The following is a 9903-nucleotide window of genomic DNA, read 5'->3' on the forward strand; positions in this document are numbered from 1 at the left end:
AGTCCTGTTTCCATTTTGCTGATAACCCTTCGCTCTTGCATGTGAGAGGCAGGTCATAGCATCACTCTGGAAACTCCCATTTCCTCTGTTGTTGAAGAAAATGCCCTGAATGTCTCTGGAGCAGAGACTGCCGAGGAGCTGCTGTCCCACCCCATACTGTGATTTTGTCTTCCCTGACTGCATTCACCTCTTTTGCTTCTTTACTTCCATGGCAACTCTCCTGATTTGAGGCTTTTCCCAGGAAGAAGTCACTGAGGGTGATGTTGTCACGGAGGTAATGTGGGCTGTGTGTGGAGCGTGCCTCTCCATGCCTTCTCACTTGACTCTGATGTATGAACTTTATGGCTTCCCATTCCTGGTCTAACAGACTGACTGTGACTACGTGTTCCCAGGATCTGAACAAAAAGTTGGAGGGAGTTTTGGGGGGGATGGCAGGGAGGAGTGCTGGAATTGCACAAACAGGGTGCGACTGTGGGAAAAAATCAGTGTTAGTATTTATGCAAAAAACTGCAGTAGCCTTGCAGGGCTGTGGATGCCAAGAGAGCTAGCCATAAATCACACCCTGATGCCCTGCAGCTCCTCAGCAGCTGCAGTGTGCTTTTAACCCTGCACTGGCAATTCTTGTCCTCAGAGCATCTGTGGCAGAGCAAGAAGCTTGTCTGGATGGTCCTGGAGGTGCAGGAAGAGGAGCAAAGTGTCTCGTGGTGCAAGGGGCATCCTCATCCCTGCCAGTCCTTGCGTGGGAAGGGCTCTGTTAATCCTCCTCCCATCCCAGTGGGAAGTCTGGACACAGGGTGGCATCTGATGGGTTACAGGAAGATGTGTTTAGGCTAAGCACGTGTATGAGGGATAAAGTGGTTTGAAGTCAGGCCACACCTTGCTCTGATCTCCATCTGTAGAAGTGCCACTCCACACCTCCACCCACCTGATTGCTGCTTTTGCCTGTAGCCAGATACGTTACGTGCCCCTCTCTTGGTTTTTCTTTGCAGTTCTTCACTTGCCTCGTGATCCTGTTTGCCTGCGAAGTTGCGGCTGGAATTTGGGGATTTGTCAACAAAGACCAAGTAAGATGACTCCGAAACCTGTGTTTGTGGGACTGGGAGGCTGGGGCAGAACCACAGTAGATCCCAGCATGGGCTGTTTTGCTGGCGAGCTGCTCCCGGACTGAGTCACGGGGGCTGGGATTAGCTGTGTGACCCAGGCAGGTCACCGAACTCCTCTTGGCTGGGCTGAGGAACTTTAAATGTGAGCACTTGATGGTAGCAGCTGCCCCTTACGGTATATAGTGCAACGTCTGGAATAAAAATAGCCCTGTCTCGCTTGGGTCTCCTCCTTGCTGCTACACTGTCAGTCACAGTGTGAGTTGATTTATGCGTGAAGTCATGAAGGAAAGCTTTCTGCGCGTCCTAGGTGCCAAAGAGCAAAGAACAAACCCAGCCCTGTGGTGCTGAAGGGGGGGAATACCATACGGGGAGGGCCTGCATCTGCATTAATGGGATTGCTTGATGCTTCCTGCTCTTTGCCAGTATCATATAACCCGCTTTGGGCTGTTCGTCTGCCAGGACTGAGCTTGCTGCTGATCCATATGCTGTGCACGCACGAGGGGTAGAAGTCATGTGTCTGTCCCAGGCACCCTGCTAGGGACGGCTTGGATGGGGTCCTCTGACTGGAGGGGGGTAGCTAAAAGGTAGGACTCAAAATTGCAGCTTTTCACCTTCCCTTCGCTATGGTTGTGTGAGCTCACACCCGTGCAGAGTTTGGTCTCAAAGGGCAAAACTGTCGGTGTATGGGAACCGTGGCCACGCCGCAGCAAGCAGCCAGCTGGGTGTTGATCGCTCAGTCATCAAGGGTTTGGAGGAAAGAAGGGGACTGCTTGTGCTCAAAGCAGGGTTAGACTCTCTGGCAGAGTAGGAGATGTGTTTACTTTACTAAGAGACATAAGACAGCTGTGTAAGTCGATGGTGGCCTGCTCAGCTTTCACGTGCAAGTAGGCCACAGATGACCAGTTCGGCCGTGAATGGGAACACCCTTGTAGTCATTCATTGGAGAGAGCGTGACTTCACCCGAATAAACTCTTCCGTGGCTAAACATATTATTATGCAGGCAGGGTTCTGTTTCCTAGCAACTTTGGCAAGCTAATTAACCTTTGCAGAGGGGCTGTGCCTCCTGCAGATGTTAGTTTGTGAATCCTGAAGAGTCCAAGATGCGCGACTGAACCGACAGCAAAAGCAGTGAAGCCTGAGTAAGAAGGGACCCCATGGCTGTTGCTTTCCATGCTGGGGAGCAGGCACTTGGCCATCAGAGCATAAAGCTGAGAAATTTAGGATTTCCCAATACAAGAGTGATGACCTCAGCCCCTACAATTAATTTTGCAGTTTAAAATGAGCGGTGGCAGTCTGCTGGCCTCAGCTGCTTTTGCAGCCTTGGTGATGAAGGGGCTGTTTGGAAGTCCCCGCTCACAAGGCAGGCGGCTTCTTTCTCCCCGCCTCAGTCAGGGGCATCTCGGGAGCAGCGTGGGCTGGGAGGGAAGCGCTGAATGATCCCAGGCACCGAGAGCTGCTCCCAGCGGGGACTCTGTTCCACCTGGGTTTGCAGCCCCTTGGGGCAACAGTCATCTCCTATCACGCGGGCACGGGATGCTCTTCCGCAAAGTCTCTCCCTCAGCCTGCTTTCTTGGAGATGCTTTAGATACAGGATGGAGAGGCAAGAAGTAGGATTTTAATTTTATTTCCATGCATCAGAATCAAATGGTTTGATTAGAGAACATCACTCTCCAAAGCAAACTTTTCTGAGCAGTGTTGGAGAAATGCTGGGATAATTGATTGAAATCACGCTCCTTCTTGCTGCAGTTTCTTTTTTCGTGTGCTAATCTAGCCTGCGCTGCCAAGAGCAGATGTTCTGGAAAGCGTTTTCCCTTTCGTACTTGCTCGTATTTTTTTTCTTTTGCTTCTCTTGCATGTCCTCCTTTGATCTGTCTCTCCCAAATTAGTGGAGGGTGTTAGAGGAGAAGCCACCAGGCCAGTTTCCCTGAAATTGAGGAGTTTTTTGCATTGTGGAGCAGATCCCCATGGGTGGCTGCAGTTTACCAGCCCCAGTGGCAGGGCTGGAGTACGGATGAGACTTCTTCCATAACCATTTACAGGATGGGGGTCCCCAGCTCCAGGTAGGGACCCAACCAGAGTTTGACATCCATCTAAAAGCACCTAAGCTTCCTGACCCAAAGGAGCCGCCTCATTAGGCTTTAGTGTGCAATCTCTCCCAAATTCCTGCTACCCCCTCGGATCCAGACAGTAAACCGAGGTGCCCGTACCTACAGATGGCCTTGCTTGCACACCCCACCTCCCCCTGACTCCCCCAGCGTATCCTGCTTCTGCAGCCTCGGTGGGAAACCTGTTGCCTGCTTTCTTTCTCTCCATGAGTCGGGTGGTTCAGAACAAGCCGATTCTGCATCCGTGAGCCCAAAAGCAAATCCACGTGGGCTGAAGGCGCTCTCGGATCTTGTGATTCACCCTCCGGGCCTTGGCTGTCTTTGCCTGCTAGAGAGAGCCCTCGGAGCACTTGGATAGCGTTGGCTGGAACCTGCTGGCTGGTGGATGAGGTTCTTAATATTTGCTACTCTTAACACGCTGAGCCCTATGAAAGACAGGCCTTTTTTCACACATCTGCGCAAATAAATGGGATACAAATCTATTTAAAAACTGCTCATCTACCTGTGAGTGCCATTAGAGGGAACCTGTCCCCTTCAGGCACATCTGCTGGATGGGTTTCCTCCTTCTCCCCTAGCTCAAAGGGATTTTTTTTTTTTTTCCCCCTGTCTTTCCTAGATAGCCAAAGATGTGAAGCAGTTCTACGATCAAGCGTTTCAACAAGCGCTGATGGCAGAATCGGAGCCGAACAACGGGAAAACTGTAGTGAAGACCTTTCATGAAACGGTGAGATGTCAGTGGTCTTGCTGCACACTCTGCTGAGGCTACGTGCAGTTGGCCAAAGCAACTGCTGGTGGGTAGGACCCTGTGTGTTGTGAATTACACCCGCTTAACTTCTGCCTGCCATTTGTCAGTGGGTAAGTGGTGAGGGGCGACTGTGGCTGCCCATAGACTGATCCTCCCCAGGCAGGCAAGGCAGTAAGTTGAACTCCAAGTCCTCGGGCAGGGCATGAAGGCAACTCTGGATTTTTTTTTTTTGACACTTAGGAGCAAATTGGATCAAATGTGTTCTCAGCACTGGGATTTTGCTGCCTGCTTCCCAAGCTCTATGTAGATATCTCCTCCCCGTAGGAGTTTCTTGTAGCCAGAGAAAATGAGAATGTGGAAGGAAGGAGAATTAAAAATGAGGGTCAGGAAAATGAATGGGAAAAGCAGAGTCTAAAGCAGATGATGGTACCTGCAGGTGTTAGCCTCTTCAGTTTGCTGTTCTTACCTGTCAAGAAACAGAGTTGCACCCTCTTCAATAATCTGTCCTTCGTGCTGTGCTGGGAAGTCTGGCCTGAGCTTTAATTAAGTTGCTTTTCATTTACCTCAGCACCCCTGATTTAAGTAAAATTCAATGGAAGAAAAATGTTGCTCTGAGGAACTAATCCTGATACTTCCTCTGCTCAACGGGAAACAAAATCTCTGGAGAGAGCTGAGTTCACTCTCCTCCAGGATACCACTGCCAGACCTGTCTGGGACTATTGTAGGAAGCAGCTGCATTGCATGAAAAGAAAAAAATTGAATTTGCAGTTATTCCCTCTCCCTTGTTTCCCCCTCCAAGATGCCTCCTTGGTCTTGGGTGGCTTCAAGGATGTTTAACAGTGGGGGCATGAGTGTTTGCTGTCTGCTAATGCTGTTTGTTGTTGTTGGGTGTTTTTTTCCCCCTCTCTCTCCATGCAGCTGGACTGCTGTGGTCCCGATAATGCAATAGGAGCTATCACTCCCCTGTGGAGAGACGACCTCTGCCCAAAGAAGGACTCCCTCCTGAAAAACCTTATTGAGGTAGGCACGGCTGCTCTTCGCTCAGCACAGCTCCTGTGAGGAGACTTGGCTGCCAGGGAAATCTGGGGATTTACTGGGAATTAGATAAAGGGTAGAGATTTAATTTATTTGAGGATGGTGTAGAGCGACGTTACAGGTTCTTGTTGGTTTTTCCTTTGCTGTTCCTGCTTGAGGGGGCTGGCAGGGGTGGAGGGGTGAAGTCTGGTGGGAAGTCCTAGAGCCAGGACCCAGGAATGTGAGCAGGACCCAGGGGAAGGAGACCTGCCTTTCTGGGTGCCAGGGGCGGGTGAGGGGAAAGCAGGCTCTCTGACCGACGTGCTTCTCTGCTTCAGTCCTCAAGCTGCCACAAAAAAATCGATGAGCTGTTCTCCGGGAAGCTGTACCTGATCGGTATTGCTGCCATCGTGGTCGCCGTGATCATGGTAAGCGTGACTGCATGGTGCCCTGCTGTTGTGGGATGGGGAAAAGCTGCCTCGGGTCCAGAGTGCCCTGGTCCTGTTCCGGCTGGGCTGGATGCATCCCTCTGCTCTGGATGCCCCTGCGTCTCAGTGTGCAGCACCAGCCCTCTGCACCCCAGCTTCTCTGGGATGTGGCGAGACCAAAACCGCTCATTTCTCAGATCCCCGCGACAAAACACGGCTGCCTGCCGTAGGAAAAGATTTGCTTTCTTTGCCACGGTGGGTTTGTGCCCTGGTGAGCGGTGGGTGGTGTGGGCTGGTAACCCAGCACCTGCACAACGGCTGGCGTGTAATGCTGGAGGGATCTCGAGGCGTTTGCTGCATAGCTGGCAGCCGGGAGGTTTGCAGTGTACCACCACTGCTGCCAGCGAGAGAGGGGAGAACAGCATCTTATCTCCAATTGGCCAACCCCCAATGAAAGCAGCCACAAAGACATAGCATCTCTGCCCTTATCTCTGGCCTGAGAGTGTTTATGCGGAGGGGGGGACCTTGGGACATGGGGGGAGCTCCTGCATCATCCTGGTCAGCACCTCACCGGTGCTCCTGTATCTCCTGACAGATCTTTGAAATGATCCTGAGCATGGTGCTGTGCTGTGGCATAAGGAACAGCTCCGTCTACTGAGCCGTGAGAACCAGGGAGGGGAAGCGGGGAGCAGGGCGGACGGCGCTAGAGGGGACCCCAAGTGCCACCAAGTGACTAGGAGACATTTCAACAAAAGACAAAGAAAACTATGTATATAAATACTTCCAATATTACCATACAATACTTATCATTTTCATTTTGAAATACTTTTTTTTTTTTTTTGTAATAAATAAAACTTTCCCATATCCTTGTGGTTGAGTTAGTTACACATCAGTTTTGTGTGATGGGGAAAGCTGCTGTAGCAGGAGATTGAGTCCTTCCTCTCCCTTCCCCACCCCCCCGTAACTCGGAAATAATGTTGGTGGAAGATGTACAGAGGAGGAGGCTGCAGCCTGTTATCAGAAACCTTTGCCTTGGTTTTTACTCTTTTTCAACACCAACTTTTTTTATATACTTAAGTGGATGCTGAAGCAGAATTTAGCAGTTTTGTTCATTTGTACTCATTTTTTCCTACCATCACCCCAGGTCCCTGGTGTTTCCAGGCTGTCCATAGGGAAGGCTGGCTGACTGCCCGAAGCCTGGGGGAGAGGAGAGGAGAGGGAACAGCTCCCACCACCTGGGTGCAATGCGTCCAGGGGGAAACGCAGGTGCATTGTTCCTCTCTGACCTGTTTTCATCACTAGGTCAATCCTTACCAGAAGTCATGCTTAAACTTTTTTTACTCTCTGAAGAGTGGGGATGGTTTTGGCTTTTTGGTTTTCTGGGGTTTTTTTTGTTTTGTTTTTGTTTTTTCTTGGGTCTGTAACTTTATAAATTGGTTTATTTCCATTGATTTGTTACATCAAAGGGTCAGTGACTGGGGGTGAATTTTAGTCCCAGTTTTTAAAATATAACAAATTAAGTCACTTTTTTAATGTCCTTCAATGTTTCCTTATAGACATACGATTTTGGGAGAGTCTAGTTCTCTACTAAGTTCCCACTGTTAAGCTGATGTTTCCATACAAATGATATTGGAAAAAAGAAGAAAACTGTTAAAAAAATCCAAATTCCTTAACCTTAGAAATCCTGCATTTATGTATTGCAGGATGATGCTTGGGGGTTCCCAGCCATATGCATACACATTTAAAATTTCATCTTTGCATCACTCTCTTGCTCAATGAAATTTTCCTTACTTATAGCATATTGTTGCACACTGTAACATTGCTGGGAAATTGTCATAACCTGATTTTGAAAAAAGAAATTTAAAAAAATGTTTATTTTTAAGACCTTCCACTTCCAGTTACATCAACGGCAGGAGATCAGCTTATCAAAGCAAGGGAATTCAGGATTTTAGATCGCAGCAGTTGAAGCACTTTCTTGTGACCTGGTAAACTTTGATTGCCACTTCAATGTATGTGGCTTCTGTTGTATGCCGCTCCGTTACCATGCAGATAGAGGGGGAGAGTGACCCAGGAGCTATGTAATAAAATCAGAGTGTCTCTAAAAAGATGATCTATATGTATAGTTCTATAGATATATATTTTTAAGCAAAGCCTTTTCCTTAGCTGTATAGGCACTTGAGCTGCAGATGATAGTATCTGTCAGCTCTTTGCCACCTCGAAGCAGGTAAGGGGAGGAGTTGATACTAGCGATCACCTTCCCCACTTCAGGAACACTTCTGTTTCTTAAAGTATTTCACTCTCCCCCTGCGTTACAAAGAAGAGCTCTGGAGGGAGACCTGTGATCCTTTTAAGCTAGTACCTTGTCCGCTGCACGTGGCTGCCGTGGCCTTTGCCACTACAGGACAGGAAATTCCTGTGCTGGGGCAAACTGTGCAAAAAAAAATTTGGAGGCTTTTCCCCCCCTTTCCTCTTCCTATCTTTTAGTATATAGGGCCTTTAAAAAGTATATAGGTAAATATATATATATCAATCAAGTTGTGCTGGGTAAGAGGAGGAAGTGCTTCAACCGAACTTTGGACTGAGGGGTTGGACAAGGAAAGATTCAGCCTTAGAAATAGCCTTAAAGCAACACTGCCCTGAATGTCCACATGGAGAATGCGATGAGGGTTTGCAGTTGGTAACCCCTGCCCCTGCTCCCCAGCCTGGCTCCTCCAGCTCATCTACTCTGTTATGTGGCTATATGTATAGGCATCAACCAAGCATGCGTGTTTACATATACGTGCATCGGGATTGCTCGCATACAGAATGGATGTGTAACTCGCCGCCTTTTTTGTTGACTGTTGATAAATGTGTATAAATATGCCATTAAGCATTTCAATTCTGTTTTCTTTATACCGTATTTTTGATATTGTTCAGTATTCAGTTGATGCTATGTATGTAGCTGGAGCTCTGTTTGAAGACGGACTGGCTCTCGATGCAGGTCAGGTGTCTCCTTGGACATTGTAGCTTTAGGGGTCTGGGTTGTTCCGGGCAGGAGCAGTTGGGAGAAAGTGGTACTTGGAGAGGGAGTCTGAGAGCTGTGGGAGGAAGAAGAGCAGGACGTTTGCTCAGACCATGGGCTGCGCAGGCTGCAGTTTGCTCTCTGGCTCGTTTCAGAGGTGGCTTGTGACTGTGGGGAGCTCCAGAGGCTGCTCCCTGGGCCACCTCGGTCCCTGTGGTTGCTGCGGGAAAGGTGCTGCAGGAGGGGAACAGCCAGCGGCTGGGGAGGTGGTGGGAGGGGGCAGAAGGAGATTTGCAGGGAGAGGGTAATGCTTTCTTTGAAGTTACCAGGTCAGAGTCCCCGTGTCCAATGGAAGGGTCATCAGCTGTAGCAGGAGGGGTCAGCCCTGGGAGAAGAGGGACAGAGAGGAACCGTCACGCTTAAGAATGATGAAGTCCCTGAGAAACCCTCACAGAAAAAAACGACCCCCTTGGGTCAACCCTAGTCCACCCTCCTGCAAAGCTGGACCTGAGTTAAAACAAACTAGAGGGGGAGCTGCGAAGGGCTGAGGGGACTCGCCCTGTTGCAAAAACTGGGGATCCAAAAGCGACAGGGCTCTTCTGCCAGTGGGTTAGACAGCTGGCTGAGGTGAAGGGGGAAAAACCCAGGAGGTAGGACTCCTGCCCTGCCTCACACCCTCTCCTGCATACCTGCGCAGTTGTGTGTGCAACGTGGGGCCCCGTCCTGCTCCCCTCCACACCCCCAAAAAACAAACTAAGGATGAAATTGGGGGCTGTAAATACAAACGCCTCCTTCTCCAGGGAAGCATCCTCCTGGAGCTAGGGACAGCTGAGAAAATGGTGGTGAGCTGAGGCGGGGAAGAGGCGAGAGGCCGGTGGGGAAGAGGAGAGTCAACTGTCCAGGTCTAAGTTCAAAGACCACATTGAAAGGTCAAACAGAGCCGCTGACAGCTTCACTGAATGCTTGGGGTTTTTTCATACTGTGGAGCATGCCACAAAGCAGTGTGTTTAACTACTTTCTGCCTTTTTTTTTTTTTTTTAAGAAATGAAACAAAAATCAATTTAATAAACATTTCTCATAGTGTGCATAGTGTGATGAACTGCTGCAGTTTTACAACCAGTTAACCTTAACACCAGGATGCTTTGTGAACCAGGCTTCGACAGCGTGGGGTTTTTTCCAGCCTCTGGGAGGGGGGCCTGCAGGCAGGCTGGAGACCCATCCAGAATGGTGCTGAGGGACGGCAAAAAGGTAGCTTGCCAGCAGTGGTGGCTGCTGCAATTATTCCCCCCACCCCAAGGGAAGGGGGGCACAGCTTATGTGGGGGAGCTAATGTGGATTGCAAAATCAGGTGACTGTGCTGAAATTCAGGGGGGCTGTGATGACGGTACTGTGCATGCTCAAGGGGCTTCTCCTAAAGTGACCGAAAATGCCCCAAAATGCCCTCTGCTGCCATCCAGCTCGGGGCTGGACTGACTTTTGCGGATGGTTTGGTAATGCCACCATTGCT

General features: G+C 49.6%; 1 protein-coding gene across 1 annotated transcript in view; it reads left to right on the forward strand.

Moving 5' to 3' along the window:
- CD81 (CD81 molecule) overlaps positions 1 to 6182 on the forward strand; it is an 8278-nt gene extending 2096 nt beyond the window's left edge. Inside the window, exons 2-6 of the mRNA XM_009704331.1 lie at positions 990 to 1064; positions 3825 to 3932; positions 4872 to 4973; positions 5306 to 5395; positions 5991 to 6182. Of these exons, the coding sequence (XP_009702633.1) occupies positions 990 to 1064; positions 3825 to 3932; positions 4872 to 4973; positions 5306 to 5395; positions 5991 to 6053 (438 nt within the window). The 3' untranslated portion in view covers positions 6054 to 6182. The remainder of the gene's footprint in view (positions 1 to 989; positions 1065 to 3824; positions 3933 to 4871; positions 4974 to 5305; positions 5396 to 5990) is intronic.
- Positions 6183 to 9903: the final 3721 nt, after the last annotated feature.

The sequence above is a fragment of the Cariama cristata genome, unplaced genomic scaffold (assembly GCF_000690535.1).
Source record: "Cariama cristata isolate BGI_N322 unplaced genomic scaffold, ASM69053v1 scaffold12797, whole genome shotgun sequence".
Classification (NCBI taxonomy): Eukaryota; Metazoa; Chordata; class Aves; order Cariamiformes; family Cariamidae; genus Cariama; species Cariama cristata.